This window comes from Primulina eburnea, chromosome 7, assembly GCF_022965805.1.
Source record: "Primulina eburnea isolate SZY01 chromosome 7, ASM2296580v1, whole genome shotgun sequence".
Taxonomy (NCBI): Eukaryota; Viridiplantae; Streptophyta; class Magnoliopsida; order Lamiales; family Gesneriaceae; genus Primulina; species Primulina eburnea.
In genome coordinates, this window is record NC_133107.1 from 7,300,400 (window position 1) to 7,319,714 (window position 19,315).

At 31.3% G+C, this 19,315-nt stretch overlaps 2 protein-coding genes across 3 annotated transcripts; one reads left to right on the forward strand and one right to left on the reverse strand.

Moving 5' to 3' along the window:
- Positions 1–140: 140 nt before the first annotated feature.
- LOC140837054 (protein TIFY 6B-like) lies at positions 141–3,698 on the reverse strand. Of its 2 annotated transcripts, none has more exons than XM_073203042.1 (7): positions 3,493–3,698; positions 1,731–1,927; positions 1,367–1,602; positions 1,172–1,262; positions 767–1,091; positions 601–661; positions 141–499 (listed from the first exon to the last, which is right to left on the reverse strand). In XM_073203042.1, exons 1-7 carry the CDS (start codon positions 3,554–3,556, stop codon positions 418–420), a joined length of 1,056 nt encoding a protein of 351 aa, XP_073059143.1. In that variant the 5' UTR covers positions 3,557–3,698; the 3' UTR covers positions 141–417. The 2 variants fall into 2 exon arrangements, with proteins under 2 accessions (XP_073059143.1, XP_073059145.1); XM_073203044.1 differs by lacking the exon at positions 3,493–3,698 and adding an exon at positions 2,001–2,355.
- A 10,499-nt stretch (positions 3,699–14,197) lies between these two features.
- Positions 14,198–16,736, forward strand: LOC140836085 (protein REDOX 2-like). The gene is made up of 4 exons (XM_073201497.1): positions 14,198–14,654; positions 15,153–15,396; positions 15,499–15,678; positions 16,173–16,736. The coding sequence occupies exons 1-4, from the start codon at positions 14,323–14,325 to the stop codon at positions 16,395–16,397; spliced, it is 981 nt and encodes a 326-aa protein (XP_073057598.1). The 5' UTR covers positions 14,198–14,322; the 3' UTR covers positions 16,398–16,736.
- The last annotated feature ends 2,579 nt before the right edge of the window (positions 16,737–19,315 follow it).

Sequence of the window (19,315 nt, forward strand, 5' to 3'; positions counted from 1 at the left end):
TTTTTTTTTGAGGATTTCCTCGCATATTATATGAAGTTACCTGTATATGCATTCGAAGCACGATTTTATCTTCAAGCGGAATGTAATACACTGAATAAAAAACCAGTCTTTCTTCTGCTAAAGAAGTAAATGCTAACGTATCGTGGAATCAATATTTCTACAATATGAATCATAAACTTTTCATATATTGTATTCAATAACTAAAATAACAAACAAAACTTAACAACAATAATTAAGGTACAGCGGCAACAAAGAATGTAACATAAAAGGCAAAAATATCAATATGAAAAGTCTAGTAGCTTGCTTATATGTACTTAATATTCACTGAACTTAGAGCTAGATCAACTGTTAACTGGTATAGGACACGAGTCTCGAGAATTAACAGGCATGCTTGTGTTACCAGCTTCAGGAGTGACCCTATCTCAAGTTTGCTGGTCCTTCAGGAGTATCCTTATCTAAAGGTCGCTGGTCTGTATTATATGGGGCTTGGGTGATTACCCTGGATTCAGCAATATAAATTATTCAGCTTGGAACACGTTGAGTTGAGTGCTGAGAATTGTGCAACGATCATAAGTTAGTAGCATGCAAAAGATAGAGTACCTTTCCTTCCGTTTCTCTAAAAACCGAGCCAAAGATTTTCGGCGAAACTGAGGCACAGTGTCTGCACACACGAAATTAGATTTAATATGACGTTGTCAAGAATCAATAAATAAAAAATATCTTACATATTGAAGAAAACATAATTAAAAAAGAAACCCGAAATTACTTGAAAGTAAGGTAGCACTACAAGGATCAGATCCCAACGACTTGACAACTTTCACAGGCTCTATTTTACTGGAACAAGGTAAGGTAACTCCTGGATTTACAATAGTTCTGCTGTTGATAGCAGACCCACCAGCAGACCGAGACATGCTAAGAGCTGTTATGGGTATGGGCCCTGAATGATAGGGGGTTGAGCCATGTGGTTGGCTTACAACAAATCCATCAAGAACAAAAGACTGGTGCATGGTTGCTTGAACTGGAGCTATTGGAAGAGTTGTGCTTGAAGGCGTGGGAGGCACGTTTCCAGCTAATAGCATTATCGCCTGAGCCTGCATCCATTGAACAAAATTAATCTCACAAAATCAAGAAAAGAAAATGTTGAAACTAATGGACATTTCATATGGCGCACCTTCTGAGGAGATATATTGTCATATACACACACTGAACCAGCGTAGAATATAGTCAACTGAGCAGGGGCGGTTGAGATCTTAGGAATATTTCTGCGGAACAAATCCATTTTTTTTCAGACATTTAATTATTTTTCTCAGTAGGATTCAAATTCATGTTTTTTATTTAATGTTCTACCTCATGTCTCTTATCATACCTTAAATCTGTGGTTCCCACAACAGGGCTGCTAGAAGGAATAACTTGGATGGGATGAGCCATTGAAATTCCTGCAAGAGACTTTGCCGAACCTATGAGATGCAGTCCGGCTGGAGAAACTATCACATTTTCCTGATTAAGAATAGATCGATTCGTCGTACGTGAGTCAAGGTGTTTTGCAGGATGTGTAGTCATCCTGTACCAAGGTCCCGCTTGCTTTTCAGGAACGACGTTTTTCTGAACACAAATCGAAAAACAATGAAAATTCTACAAACAAAAGCACAGAAGCAGTCCCTCTCAAAACTTGTGAATCAGTTGACAAACATGGATTTGATTCTTCATAAACATAAATCGACGATCCAAACCTGCATGACACTAGAGTACGGACTGTGATCAGAGTCGAAAGCTTCAGCAGTTGTTATGGACACCAATCCAGTCGATGCCAGGGAATCAAAACCAGTTTTAGGTATTTCTTCATGAACATCCTGGAAAGATAAGAGCCGAGGAAGAGTGGGAGCCTTGTTTGAGAATGACCACTGCATTGCTAAACTTCTCGCCGGAGCTGCATAACAAAAGTACATTGTAAACGAAACAGACTGTCAAGTCTATCACTAGTAATATCCAAATACTACCACCAATACAATCGAACAAATGCGGCCCTTAGTCAAATTTGTGCACCTCTTCTAGAGTTAAGTACCTGATTATTAATGACCACTTAATAGTAATATATAAAGGCTAATCTCAGAACTGCGTGAAAGATCAAGCTATACCAACTTGAATAAAATTTCAACAGCAAATCACAATATGATACAGGAGTTCCATTAAACAACTAAAATGTGTGGCTTTAAACTGAATAAATGGACAAAATATGGCAATTTATCTACTATTTTTATATCAATCACAAGGAATACATGACTTCCATTTAAATAAAATGTGGCTGTAAAAGGGATGCGAACATGTTGATCCACTTAAAAAATCAAAGCTTAGCATCTCATGCGCAATAAAATACTATTTAATTTTTGTATTGAATGATGCTGTACCAGTATAGAATATACAATACATCTGGTGAAAGCCAGATTATTTAAACTATAAAAAAAAACCTTATCTTTTTTGTCTACAGGTATAATATATTCATTTTATTGGTGATATGGTGATATGCTATCTTATTGTAGTATAAAACTATTTCATACTGGGGGGTGATGTTTTCTTGAAGGTGACATCTCATTAAAAAATAAAAGACACTGCTGCTTTACAAATATATAACAATTAAATATCTCTATAAGGTGCATGTTGGCATATTTAACTATCACAAGAAACCCACAAGGGAAATTAATATTAAAAATACTGCGCTAGCAGAAGAGACGAGACATAAAATCTACTGCTAAATTTGGCGTGGCATCATCATCTTATCATATATATACATACATATATATATATATATATTTATTTATTTACATTTGTCATTGGTATTTGACGAGCATCCACTAATTATCATCAATAATACCGAATAAAGTATATATAATACAGCATGATATAATTTTTTAAAAAGTTGAAGGCTTGAATAATGAAATTCAAATGTGCGCCGTAACGCCACAACAAATATATATAATTAACAAAAAGGGGAGATTATTTACTGCCCATTTGAATTATTCTCGCAAAACGTGAACAATCCACCTCCAGGCTCCATACTTATTCTACTCAAAGAAACATGAGATGTACAATATTAACAATAATAATGTAAATACAAAGGATGTAAATAGAATGCAAATGCATTTAACCCCAGTTTGACAGCTCGTGACAAGCATAACTTGAAAAGAAATACTTGATTTTGGTACTTTAAAAATCAAACGCATAATAGGAAATTAAATAATGGAGTTCAAGTTCCTATTTTGAGAACCGAAGGATTAACTAATCACCAAAAATCTAAATCGCTAGCCAATACTGCAATCTCCCAAAATCTACCAACTGTTTCGAACTTCAAGCTTCGAATACATGCAATAAGCAGTAAAATGTCCAGATTTCTAGGTTTCAGCTCGTTTTTCTTCCTTCTGCGCACTATATCATCATGAAGAATTCGAAATAAATACATAAATGAATATACAAGCATGAGCGTCATATTCTAATTACCGGAGTCGTTGATCTCGTCGGGAGTTTCGTTCTTCACCGCCAATCCCATGAAATCTCTCTCCATCTACGTCTCCAGTAACAAATCCTCACTTATCTGTGAATAATGGAGGAATCAAGCTCCAGATAGCTCCTGCGTAGTGATTGTTGATTGGCCGAGAATGGAGGAAGACATTTGAGGAGACTAATATGTATTCATACTCAGGGGAGAAAATTTAAGACTTTGATGAGTGAATAATAATAATAATAATAATAATAATAATAATAATAAATGATGACACAACATACATGATCCAAATTTTAAAATAATTTTTCCTTAAAAAATAAATTAAATATTACAAATTATACAAGAAATATAAAATAATATTTCATGTTTGATAAGAATTTTTTAAATTTTTATCACTGTTATTTTTACTAAGAGAATATTGTATTTTTTGGCATGTATGTTTTTTTTATTTTTTATTTTTATTTTTATTTTTGTCTTTTATCGAATTTCAGTTTAGTTATTTATTCTATTTTTTTTGATAATTTTTGTCGTCTTTCGTCTGGAAGGGTGACATGACACTATATATGTCAGCACAACAACACTATCTCGTTGAAAAAAACTAAAATTTCCAAAACAAAAACAAAAATGACGGCTAAAACTGAAAGTTAACAATATGGATAATTAAAATCACAAATGGACAAAAAATACAAGTAAAAAATTTGCAATCTCTATTTTTTTTAGGGCAAAAACTTGTGTGAGACGGAACTCTTATTTGAGTTATCCTTGAAAAAATATTATTTTTTATGCTAAGAGTATTATTTTTTATTGTGAATATCGGTATGATTGATCTGCCTCACAGATAAAGATTCGTGAGATCGTCTCACAAGATATCTGCTATTTTATTAGTGAACAGTTGACCGAATAAAATTGTGAAATAAATTTATGTAATGAAAAAATTGTAAAAAAAAAATGTTCGATGTGATTGATCATTATCAAATTAGTAATTTTGGTGAGGAGCAAGGCACGACTTTTTTATTAAAATGTATATCTTAAGTTCTACAATTATATTATTCACCATTTTTTAATTTATTATCACATTCTATATATTCAATCACATGACTTTGTTATAATATACTAGCCATAGTTATGTTAAATTTTAATAAAAAGTGTACATTTATGCAAATTAAAATTTTATATTATAGATATATGTAATTACTATATATTTTATTAATTTTAAATACTAAAAATATTGTCTTTATTATTTATTGGATTATATAAATGTTTTTTGGAAAATTGAAAAAAAAAAATTAAGATGGTTATTTGTATAAGAGTGTTTTAGAAAGAATTAACCAAAGTGGTTGTTTTATGGTGCGTGAAGATTTAAACAAAATTTTGTTCTTGTTGCAGAGAGGTTTACACCACACATTGCTAAAATGTACGTAGCGAAGAAAGAAAGGGTGAGAAAAAATATCGAATTTTTTATATATCGAGGTTATCACACCGAAAAATATCAGATTTACTGAAATTTTCGGTACGGTATAGTATCGATATCGAAAAATCTTCAACATTTTTTTTGGGTACATAAATATAACTAAAAAACGAGTCATAAAAAATAATTAAAAATTATTTATTCGTTTAATGTGCACAAAATATTTTTTTAATCTGTCGCAACATGGTTGAATAGTGACCCAGTTTTTTAATGGAAATGTTTTTTAAATTTATTCCTCGTGGAAGAGTTGTCTTGTGTATAAGATATTATAATAAGAATAAAAAAAATAAAAACTAAAAAATAATGTCATTTAAAAATAGGGTTCATGCAAATGGTACATTGTACAGATTCCATATTTAAGTCTGTACTCAAGCATTAAAAAAATATTAGTTTAGTTTCTCAGGATGGAACACGATTAACATTAAAATATAATAAAATATAACACGCTTTACATAAAACTAGAATATAATAATATATGAATAGATCTATTATATCTATATATATATATATTTATATTCATACAAACTCATGTGAGATAGTTTTACGAACCAATTTTATAAGACGGATATTCTTTTTGAGTTATCAATAAAAAATATTAAGCTTTATGCTAAAATTATTAAATTTTATTGTAAATATAAATAAAGTTGACTCGTTTCATGAATAAAAATACGTAAGAGAATCTCACATAATAAATGCTAATTTATATTACATCATGCATGATGTTCTATATAAAACAAAAAGCAATTGAACAGAAAGTCAATATCCATAAATTGATTAAGAATTAGCCTTACTTTGAAAGGAGGTATTTTTTTAAAAAATAATACGTACCAAATAATATGTATTCGGTATTCTGTCACGAATTTCAATTTGGAGAAATAAGAATTAATAGTGCAGCAGCATATTGATAAAACGATCGAAATATGATAATTTTAATTTCGTATAATATATCTTTAATATAATAAAATACTTAGGTCGCAAGAATATATTTTTATTTGATTAAAATATTTACGTTTTCAGTCGTGCAATTATGCATATGTTTGTGTGTCCAATCATTTTTCATTTAAAACAAAAACCAAAATGTGCAGTGTGATACTCTTTGTCTCACATTTTAAATATAGAAACTTGGGTTAATTATTTTCATAAAACGATGACGAATACGAAGTAGTTGTTATAGAGGCTCATTGTACAGTCACGCAGACGTAGACTCGAGCTCTGGACGTGACAGAATGATATCAAACCGATCACCACCAAAGAACATCGGGAAATAAGTGTAATGCAGGGCAAAGTGCTACGTACATGAGTGTCACTTCTTGAACCTGTGGCTCAAAGTTTGTAACTGCCGTTTATAATTTTTTTATAGATCATTTTTATTATTTAATGATAATTATTGTTCTTAATTTATAAATTAATGGCATTGATTCCAATCCTTAGTACATCGTTATTGTCGTCCCTAAGGTGAACAATTATATATCATTGTGGTCTTTTTTTTAAGTATATATACAAAAATTCAACTATCAATGAAGAATACACAAAAATTCTTGTGAGACTGTATTATATGTTAATTTTGTTATATATAGATCTCTGTCTTGAATCAACTCATTAAAAATTATTACTTTAATGATATGTATGGATCGAGTTGATATGTCTCATGGATATAAACAAATAAGATCGTCTCATAATAGATCAACTCTTTATTATAATATTGGGTTTTTTTTAAAAGGTATAATATTGGGTTCTTTTGTGTGTATGAAGTTCTTAATTTTAGTATAATATTTAAACTTTTGATGCGAAAATATTTCGTGTAAAAAACAAAAAAGCGAAAAAAAATAATAATTTTATATATACCCACACGAAGGTCAAACATGCATGTGTCCCTTAAGTCGAGTCATGTGCATAATTTGTTGGTCATTAAGAGGAAATGGAAACTACTGATTAATGATTATACAGAGATTAAAGCAAATTAATTAATCGAAGCAGTCAAAGAATAAGAGAGAATGTTTCCTAAGTTGTTATACTGAATTATGTCAATTCTATATTTCTATTCATTCATTATTTGAGGGTCCGTGAAAAGATCCGTAACCAGCCTGGATTATTATTCCAATTTTTTATGAAAACGATGTTTAATAATTGTCATTTCAAACGTTATTTAAAATATTTGAGTTGTATTAATATGACTATAAATAAATTTTGATAAAAATGTACGCGCTCGCTTCTACGATGCTATTAATAATGTCGTTTAAGGAAACAAAATGTCACAATTCTTATTAAATTATGTTAGTTTTGGTCATTATATAAATGACTAGATAATTGTGCTTAGACAAAAGCGATAATGAAATGGATATAAACAATTTCGTTAACATTCAAAAGGCTTAAAATTGCCTTCCTAGAAAAATATTTAAATCTCAAATAATTGGAAGCGTGTGGATATAGCCAAAATATTCGCACATTATATTTTCTCTATTGTTTTCATATATTCTTGATTAATATTGATACATCTCGTGTCGATGAGACGATTTTTATCTATAGAAATAAATTTGTTTCAGATTTATGTAAATCATAGACGAATTTGCTACAAAATTACTAATCCATTTCATTTTCATTAAATATGATGATTGAGAATAAATTTGAGCCAAATTAAAATTTCATATTGTCGGTTTGTTATGTTGGAGAAAATCCATATAAACTTTGTATCATGTTAAATCATAAATAAATACATAGTAAATTGAAACGAAAGTACACCTGAAGCAATAATCTTTAATCTTTTAGAACATATGGTCGATCTTCCATATCAGTACGTTCTTTCTTGAGGGAATCGTTCAGTTTCCTATCAGATCTATATTTTATAATATGGGTAGAGCATAGGGAACATCAAACATGATCACGTGCGATCTGAAGATTATAATCAATATATAGATAATATCTATCATTATCTTCTGTTATTTCTGTTTTAATTCATCATAAAAGCATAATTAAAATTGAATGAGTCTCATGTGAGACCGTCTCACGAATCATAAACTGTGAGACGGGGTCAACCCTACCCATATTCACAATAAAAGATAATACTTTTAGCATAAAAAGTAATACTTTTTAATGGGTGACCCAAATAAGAGATCCGTCTCACAAATACGACCCGTGAGACCGTCTCACACAAGTTTTTGCCATTAAACTTTTGTCTATATACATTAAAAACTCACAACTTATCAGATACATTAAAAACTCACAACCTATAAGATACATTAAAATACAATAGTCAAAAAGTTAACCAATCACTTAAATTTTGACATATATTGTGGGGACCCGGACGCTAATCAAGTTCTTAATCATAATTGGGACTAATTAATCAATTAAAAACAGGGTCTAAATTTTTTTTTAAATGCGGAACGTAGTGAAATCAAACTCATATACATATCAGTATAAACTACAATACAAGTCCTGTACTGCATGCATTCAACTAAACTAAGGTTTAACAACTAATGTCAAGTGTTCCAACCCTATTATACAACATAATCCAAGTCCGGAGCCTCCACTCTGATCACGATCTCTCCTCATCTCCTGGACCCTGATCCTATCTCACCTGTTGTCATGTACACATACAGACAAGACAACAACCGGATAACTCCGGTGAGAATAAATCCCAGTATAAATCAACGAAACATGCAATCATATAAACAAATATAAAGCATGTAATCAGGTAACAGTAATATGTATCAAAATCTGAACATATTTACAATTCTACAATTCAGACTAGACTCGATCCTAGTCTAGGGATCTCGGTTTCCAGACATTGGCATTCCATATCGACCAACAGTAATAGAAAAGACTTCAGTTCTATCCACGTCGATATAGTATCGATCACCAGTAATAGAGAAGCTCTGGTTCTATCCACATCAGTATAGTATCGATCACCAGTAATAGAAGAAACTCCAATTCTATCCACATCGATATAACATCGATCAACAGTAATAGAAGAAGTTATAATTCTATCCACATCGATACAATACTGATCACCAGTAATAGAATGAGCTATAATTCTATCCACATCGATAGCCAATTATCCAATAGCAGACTATGGCACTTCCGCCAATACAATATCTCATGACATCGTGCAATGTGCCCGTGGTGATCCCACCACTATCAGACACTTTTGTCATAAGACTACTCGTCTAATACCTGCTATCTATAATCAAGAGAACAAGTATATCAATCAAATCAATGCAATATCAATGCAATAAAGTAAAGTATGTGATTTAGGGAAACTCAAGTCTAACCGACTCAAGTCGATCTCCCAATACCACATTGACTTATACCTCTCGTTCGTCGGTTTCTGGCTCAGTCAAAGTCCTGAATTCACAGTCTGTCTGGCAATTATAATATCAATAATTTCATGTCAATATACCTTTCAAATCAATAACAATCTGATCAATCTTGATTTAATTCAAAATCAACGGCATAACGGTACAATCTCAGTATCCCCGTCAATACCAAATCAACAGACATCAATTACAAATCATAACTCATATCCATTACAATATGTAATTCAATCACGATTCAAATTTGTCTGGTATAAATTAATATACCCTAAAAATTCATAACAATTCCATAATCAGTCCGTTTCTTAATCTGAATTTGATTCTACGATGTCTAACATATCAAGAACATCATATCTGAATCATATTCAATTCTGGCAATAGCATAATTTCAAAGCATGTCAAAACATAGCAAAACTTACGTCCAGTTGTAGCCTACGTTGATAGGAACACAATACTGAAGTCAGATTATAATTCAGACGGACGGATTTCTCTCAAAAGGCGTAAGGATTTTCAACACATATACCGGAACCTTTTCTCGATTCTTTTCTTTCCTTTCTACTGAAGGAAACCAACGTATATATGTATATATATATCCTAAGTTGCATGTTATGATACGTGTTCATTTTTCATGAATTTCGGTCGGCGCTCGGGCGGTAATAAACTACCGCTCGAGCGCGGCATCCTCTGTCCAAATCCTTTCCGGATTGCACATTGGCGCTCGGGCGGTTAAATATTACCGCTCGGGCGCCATACTTTCTGCCCAAATGCCTACCTTACTAAACATTGGCGCTCGGGCGGTCATTTTCTACCGCTCGGGCGCCACTAGTTCTGTTAAAAACTTGCACAATTCATATGAAATCTTATTTCGTGTCCCGATTAATTTTTTCGTAATCATATCAAATTATAGTTCAATAATTACAGATTACCAGGATTAAATTTCCGGACATTACATATATTAACAGACAACTAACAATATAAAATTATTTACATATAATCCCAAATAATAAAACTGACCCAACAATCTTACACTTGGATATATATGTAACCTTATAATTATGTTTTATGAAAATAACCCTGTGTGCTCAAAACTTGTGGTCATTTTGAAATGTATCTATAACGAATCTGGCTGATTATTAATATCAACATATGGGTAGAGTAGATGCTACCTGTGGGGGCAGTGCCCTCACAGGATCTCAGCCATTGATTTTATATGGTGATTAAATCTGGACCTTTGATCACTTCATGGGGTGTATGTGTGTTTAAATCTGGGCCTTTGATCACCTCATGGAGGCAGTGCCTCACAAGGTAGGGTGAAATAAACCCAACATATGATCAAAACAGTATTCTTTAAACTCACGGTAACTAGATCCATAAATTGTCACATGTGCCAAAATAACTATTTTATTTTTTTAATATAATGTGTACGTGACATATGTATTACCTCATTTTCTTTTTTCTATTCAATATGAGATACTCTTACCAAGAACATCCACATTGATGTTCGCATGGTTCATAGGTTTTGAACGTGAAAATAAAAAAAAAAAACTAAAAATATTTAAATGACTAATCCCGTGGAGGCCAATCTCACATGGGTTTCTCCCACCCCATTTATTTTTATTATTTAATTTTTTTAAAAATAAATTTAATCAAATCTAACCGCTATTTTAATCTCTTTTTTTTAAATATAATTTGTATGTGACATATGTAATCCACACTTTTTGATGAAGCAGTGAATATTATAAAACACGCAGACGCCATAAATCCCAACTCCAACGATTTTAATTGTTTCCTAAATAAAATTTAACCAACGTTTCCTAAATAAAATTTAACCTTAAATATTAGAGTGAGTCTCATGTGAGACCGTTTCACGGATCTTAATCTGTGAGACGGGTCAACGCTACCTATATTCACAATAAAAAATACTCTTAGCATAAAAAGTAATACTTTTTCTTGGATAACCTAAATAATCACAAATACGACCCGTAAGATCGTCTCACATAAGTTTTTGCCTAAATATTACATGATTCCTCTCTTAAACTAGAGGTCCTAGGTTTCCTCTTGTAAGTAGTTGTACCTACAGTCAGTTTAATTTTAATAATATTTAGAGTTTATAGTTTATATTTTTTTTGAAAAATAATTATGATGCTTTTCGTATGCAAAAATTAGTTTTAATTGTCAACTTCGATGGCACGTCTCGAAATTCCCTCCGTTCAAATTATAGTTGCGGCCTTAATTAAACACATGTGCTCGATAGCGTATTGAATTTCAAATTATTCGTAACATAAATTCTGAAATATAATTTTGAATAATTAATGGAGAGTATTAAATTTCCTATCTTCGAACCGTTCAAAATGTGGTTTTTAAGAGATGGCAATGGGGTGGGGTTTGCTATCCATTTCTATCTTCGAATTTCATCTCCACCCTCGTACCCGTCTCGATCTCTATTTGTTGGGGTTCAGCGAAAGCATGGGGATCAAATCCTCGTTCGTATCTCCATTTCAAAAATATTAATGAGACAGAACGAATAAATCCCTGAACTAAAACGTAATATTATATATTATTAATGATAATATTAATAATAAATTTTAAAAACAATAATAATATTATATTACAAACCCAAAAAAATCGGAAATCACATCCTCGTTTCGAGTTTTCTCAGTATGACCCGCACTCGTGGGGAAAATTAACATCTCTAGGTGCTTAGGTTGTCACATAATTTAAAGAATAGGTCTCTTGTGAGACTGTCTCACGAATATTTATTGGTGAGATGAGTCAACCCTACCGATATTCACAATAAAAAATAATATTCTTAGCATAAAAATAATTACTTTTTCATTGATGACCCAAATAAGAGACCCGTCTCATAAAATACAACCGGTGAAACCGTCTCACACAAATTTTTCCCTAATTTAAAATATTTGAATTACTCTATTATTATTATTATTATTAGATATTAATTTTATGCCAAATGATTGATTTTCTAAATTTAGTTAATCTATGTTTACATTTAGTATAAATTATGTATTCTGCATTAGGATTTATAACTCTGATTTAACAAATATATATATTCAAATAAATGTGTACGATAAATTATATATATATATATATATTTTTGATATCCTGCACATCTACCGTGCACACCTATGAGAGCACCGATGAGGTGTCACTCACATATTAGATGTGATGAAACATAGAAAAATTGTGTATCCAATGGGTGAGTGACAACCTAATCGCTGTTCACAAAGGTGTGCACGGTAGATGTACATTATATATATATATATATATATATATATATATATATATATATATATATATATATATATATATATATATATATATATATATATACATGGTTTTAACTTTTACGAAATCACATTGATGACATTTATTTGAGCAGCCAAATTTCTTGCAAAACTTCAACCTTTGCATGTTTATTGAACTCAGTAGACAACAAAACAATTAAATAAAGGTTCCTTATTCTCAACCAACTTTTAAATTGGGGTGGATTATTGTGACATTACATTTATAGACATATCATGCATAACTAGCAAAAAATCGGAATATATGCTATTTTTTTTGCCAAATATGTCGGTTGATATTCAATCGGTCTTTTTTGCATGGTCCATACGAGTATGACATAATTTATTGCAGCAAGCCCTTTAAAAAAGTGCTCTAAATTCCTAGATCAATTTGGATACAAAATTTGTAAATTAATTAATGTTATTTTTATAAAATAGAAGTAATTTATTATTTACATATAAAGCTAAATTTTTATTTTTGAGAAAAGTTGATTGATAAACTTAGAAAAATTTGTGATTTTTTGGATGAATATAAACTGTCTCGGGAAAATGAAAACCTCCTCTGCATTTTGCGTAACATTTAATGCTATATAAATAATGTTGTGATGTAATAATTCTCAACGATGGAAACGTGATGTTTGTGCTGTTATACTGTTTAAAATATTTTAATTACACAATTATCAATAGTTATAATTTTTGGTAAAGCGATAAACATTTAATCTTACATATACATACTAACGTATCTTTGCATGTGATAGACATAGACAAAAAAATTTGGTATTAAATAATTTTATATATTAAAAACTTAAAAAACATTTTATATGATTTTTTCATAATTAATTTGAATAGTTATTTAAAAATCATATTATTATAAGCTTATGATGTTAATTAACTTTTAATGTTATGAGTGATTGTTCGTTTAATTTAATAATTATAATATATAGATAAAGATAAAAGACAAAAATTTGTGTAAGACGGTCTAACGATTTGTATTTTGTGAGATAGATCTTTTATTTGAGTCATCCATGAAAAAATATTACTTTTTATGCTAAAAGTATTACTTTTGATTGTGAATATCGGTAGGATTGACTCGTCTCACAGATAAAGATTAATGAAACCGTCTCACAAGAGACTTATTCAAGATAAAAAAAAAATATAATGGAATGTGGTGGTTCTAGATGATCTACAAATTTATTAAAATATATTTTTATGATTCATTTTATTAAGTGAAAACGAAGTATTTTATAATTTGAATGAAATCTTTTTATCATTTTTTAAGTCTCTTATGCTTTGTAATAATGACAAAACTTGTGTGAGACGGTCTCACGAGTCATATTTTATAAGACAGATATTTTATTTGGGTCATCTATGAAAAAGTATTACTTTTTATTGTGAATATTTTATATTATAAAATTTCAATCTTATTTATTATATTTGTTTTTTAATAATTTTAATTTTTTATTATATGTGCCGAAAATGCGTAGACTTCCTAATAAAACAAAGTGAAATTGTTAAAAAATAAATAGAATTACGAGACTAAAATTTAAATTTGCCGACTATCAAAATTGCGAAGAAAAATATAGCATTGGCGGGTTTTTAAAAATCCTTTTAACAGAACCTTTTTTTTCTTGGAATCTCCGCTCGTACCTAGGACGAGTTCATTGTCCATACGATCTTTCCAAAGTTGTCAGTGCTATTCAGCCTATTTGTATCGACCTCAGTTAGCTCGGCAAGTTCATAATTTCTCAGATGAATTTCATGGAGAAAACAGAGTGCGCAGTTCCGGAAGTAATCTTGAATTCCGGCCATAAAATGCCAGGCCTAGGCTTAGGAACCGCGGCGCATCCGATGCCGCCGACTGATCAGCTAACAACCGTCCTCTTGGAAGCAGTCGCAGCCGGTTACCGCCACTTCGACACGGCTGCCATGTATGGATCAGAGGAAGCCGTCGGCAGAGCGGTGGCCGCTGCGATCGAATGCGGCCTTGTTAAGGATCGGAAGGAGATTTTCATAACCTCGAAACTGTTTATAACAGATACTCACCGTGATCTTGTGGTGCCGGCCCTCGAGAAAACACTCCGGTACTTGTTTCCTTTACTGCATGTTCTATCATGGAGGCGGATAAATTTAAGGTCGCGGCTCAGAAATGTTTAACTACAGCGGCTGTCGTGGAACTGAACGGTGATTTTGCGGGCCATGGCGGAACTTGTTTTTTCTAATGTTTTTCAACCTCTTTCCTATTTTTTTCCATTTAAAATTTATCCAAAAAATTCTGAATTTTATTTCTAATTTCATTTTTAAAAACTCTGCGACAATAGCCTGGCCTTTCCGCTGGAACAACAGTCTCCGCGGCACCATTCGTGCCGGCGAACCATGATCTCTACCGCATTTTCTTGAACTTTGTTTCATCATTGAAAACATCAATTAATTGAGCAAGTATTGCATCTGTTATATCTATGATACGTTCTAAATCATCCTAAATTTCAATGTCGTATGTTAATCCGTCGCAAAAATTAATCAAAACTTGTTATCACACGTGAAACGAGAAATAAACTTATGAATGTTTATTATGTATATAGTAAGCTGGGGCAAGATTATGTGGATCTGTATCTGATACACTGGCCAATAAGGACAAAGCAAACTGCTGATGTTTATAAACTGAGTGAAGAAGACATGCTTTATTTCGATATAAAGGAGGTTTGGGAGGCCATGGAGGAGTGTTCTAGATTGGGTTTAGCCAAATCCATTGGCGTAAGCAATTTCAGCTGCGAAAAACTCTCGAAACTGCTGCGAAATGCAACCATCCCACCAGCAGTTAACCAGGTAAATGTATAAATTGTATGAGGTTCTCAGAGAACTTTCCGCAAAATTCGAATTTATTTGCGATCCAAAGATATATTAAATTATGCCTCAACTGAAACTCAGGTCGAAATGAGCATAGCATGGCAGCAAAGAAAAATGTTGGAGTTTTGCCAGGAGAAGAGGATTCATGTGTGTGCATGGTCTCCTCTTGGGGCAAATGGAGCTTTATGGGGATCACATGCAGTGATGCAGAGTCCAATTCTCGAAGAAATTGCAGCTGCTAAGAACAAAACCAAGGCTCAGGTGAAATAGTACTCGTTCTGATTTTGTGTGTAATTAATCTTGAAAATATAAGTTTTATTTATTTACAGATCAAAACCATGTATCTCTAATGTTTTAAGTACATGGCTGGATTGTCTCAGTTACAGGACTATAATCGAGCTTGACTCGGAATCTGAAAAATGTTACCATGCCTCGATCAAGTAGTTCTTGTCCACCTTGAACTCGAGTAGTTCTCAGCTTATCTGGGCTCGAGTACTAATTTTTCTCTTAAAAAGAATCCCTTAAAACTTTTGAATATTGAATATCAGGGTATGTAATTTATGATTAAATCAAAAAGTAAAGTGATCATTTGATTATCATTCAAAAGATAATAAGACATTCAGGAGTTATTTATCATGTTCGGACAGGGGAGATCAAAGCTTGAGCTCTGCCGAAAAGTACTTGATCAAGTTGCTCACGAGCAGCTCGACTCGGTTGGAATTAAATGTGAACTAATAGAACACATAAAATTTCAGGTGGCATTGAGATGGGTATATGAACAGGGAGCAGTCCCTCTAGTGAAGAGCTTCAACAGCGAGAGAATGAGACAGAATCTTCAAATTTTCGACTGGGAATTAACAGATGAAGAAACTTGCAAGATTGGAAAGATCTCACAGGCAAAAGCATTCACAGGTCAAGGGTTTATATTCCCAAAAGGCCAATACAAATCAGTGGAAGAATTATGGGATGGAGAAGTATGAACGGGATATGTTTACTTCGACCCTACCCCCAGTATTACCTCAATGATTGATCTAGTGACCGTAAAGGGTCACGTAATTTTTTCATGTGATACAATATACCAGTCGACGTGAAAAAACAAATGTGACTCTTTATGCCCATTGGATCAATGGTACAATCGAATAAATCAGTATGAACAAAGAATGCACAGATATTCACATGAAACATGTCCTTACATGCATAAATGAAAGGTAGACAAAATACAGTCTTGGACTATAAATTTTAGAGCCATTTCCATGATAAATTCATTTTGAAAACAAAAGTAACACAACTGTTTTTATTATAGATCTTATAATAACTTGTGGGTGGTATATTCTAAGCAGAGGTTTACTCAATTGTCTCATGTATGTTGGTTTTTTTGTCTAAATTATTGTTCCGTTGAAAGAATTGATCTTGATTTACCGATGGAATGACTTTTGAGTGGATCAAATATTTATCAGTGAACAAGGAATTACGTCAGTGAATTAATAAGAGCTCAAACCAAGACGTATTGAAGTGTTGTCGTAAAATGTTGAGAACATTCAAATCACAATACCTAATCATTGTTTTGATTAGTGTGTTGTTTATTTGAGAACTCGGCTTCACGTTTGTTGTATTCGTAGCTTTGGTTATACGGTATGATATATATATTTGAATGCATTTTGCTCCCTAACTTGTTAAGGGAGTTAGTTTTTATTTGTTCAATTGTATTTATTTTTCTAAATTGATAAGTTTTTTAGTCGACCGTTTTGTCACTGAGACATCGCACAAGTTTTTATAACATTTGCATGATTTATCATGTCTTATTTTAGCAATTAAAGTTTATTTGTGTGTTATATATATATATATATATATATATATATATATATATATATATATATATATATATATATATATATGGAAAACTAAAACAAAAGCTAGTAGCTAGTACTAGCTTATTTTCAATCCAACGTTATGTTCAAAGTATAAAGCAAAAGCTAGTAGCTAGCACTAGCTTATTTAAAAGCATGTGAAAACAAAATAATAGCGGGAAATTATATTTTTGTTCATATAACTTCATCGTTTTTCATTTTTTATCAGATCGATTCATAGTTTTAGTCGACTAATTTAGTAATTCTTTTCGATTCTTGTGTTCTTTCACAGAGGTGTTGATGTGTGTGATTGAACACGTCATCAATCATGTAAAAATAACTATCGTGGAAAAAATGTGCAAATAAATAGAGTTAAACCATAAATTAATCAATAAATAGTAAAATAAAAACATGCAAATTACTCTACCAAAATTGAACTTTTATGTGATCGATAAATTGTATGTTTATGACAAGGAGAAGGCAACTGGCATGATGTATATTGAACTGGTTTCTTCTAGTAGATGGATGCTCCAAAAATTAATTTTTAAAATATATATATGTAGAGTTTAATTGGTAAACAACGCCTGGAATTTGGATTTGGGGATGAATATAATATTTTGCCTCGAACATTTTATATTAATAATAATGGACTGATTCGGTCGAAAGAGACCCTTCCATGTATGGGAAACTTGGTCTGTTTCTGCTTGAAGATGTGCATAGTTTTCGCCGTCTTGTCCTTTCTGATCATGTTTTTCTTCCTTTAATTTCAAGGCTGGAAATTTTATAAATCCCATGGGATTTAAAGGGCTCCTAGACATAGTGAGGGCTAATCAGTTAGGCGTGTCATGGCTATAAAATTCGAAAAATATCAACTCGATGTGCTAAGGACATCTCCAACCCAAACATCAAAATAGCATTTCACGCTATTTTGATGCTTGAGCATCTCCAATGGAGCAGCTCCATTCTTCTTCTCTTTTTTTTTTTTTTATTTTTTTTGTTTTTTAAATTATAAATATTTATATTAAGAATTAATATTATTTATATAATAATATGATATTATTATATTAATTTAATAATTAGATATATTTATTTTATTATTTTAATAATTAGATATTTAATTATAAGAATTAAAATATTTAATTATATAAATTTATAAATATATTTTATAATAATTTTACAATTAAACATTTAAAACACAAATTGTAAGATTTGAAAACATTTAAAACACAAAAAAAATAAATGAATAAAATAAAAAAGAATATTTCGAGAATATCTTTTTTAGAGTAAGATTTGAAGTAGATGAGTTGGAGATGAATATTGTATTTGGTGCAGAAATTACGCTATTCTAAAATAGAGTTGCTTTAAAATAGAGTTTTGGGTTGGAGATGGCCTAAAAGCAGAGTTTGAAGAATCCGAGCACTTGAGTAAACTAAAGAAGATTGAGCTTGTCAAAGTTACAGGACTGGATGTGGAACAAATCACGAGTTGGTTCAACCGGCAGCGAGCCAAGAAACGAGCAAGGGAGTCGAGCGAGGACTTGAGACGGAGCATTAAGTGGCAGATCCAAGAATACCTACGCTTGAGCAAATATAGTAAATTAGATGTGCTCGAAAAGGAACTGCAACAAAACAAGTAGTAGAAATCTTCAAGTGTCCAAGAGCAAATTCATACCAGTGTTTGACGTGACCTGAGGTGAAAAATAAAAAATGTGTCCTCATATTGTAGTGAATAACCATAAAATTCATTTCACAAATAAAAAATAAATATAAGAAAAAATATAATTTATGTTATATATATTTACGTATTTTTGATTATTTTACTTTGTGTTGTTAAATTTCAATTTTATTTTGATATCTTTGATTTTTTATTTTTATTTTTGTAAATTTCGTGATTTTTGATGAAAAACTAATAATGCTGACATGATATCAACATGACTCTCACATAGGGCGCCGTGTTATATGAACAAATCTATTGGTAAAAAAATTGTGATTACCAAAGATTTTGTACAGTACTAAAAGTGAAAATTGTTAATACAGGTAATAAAGTAGTAA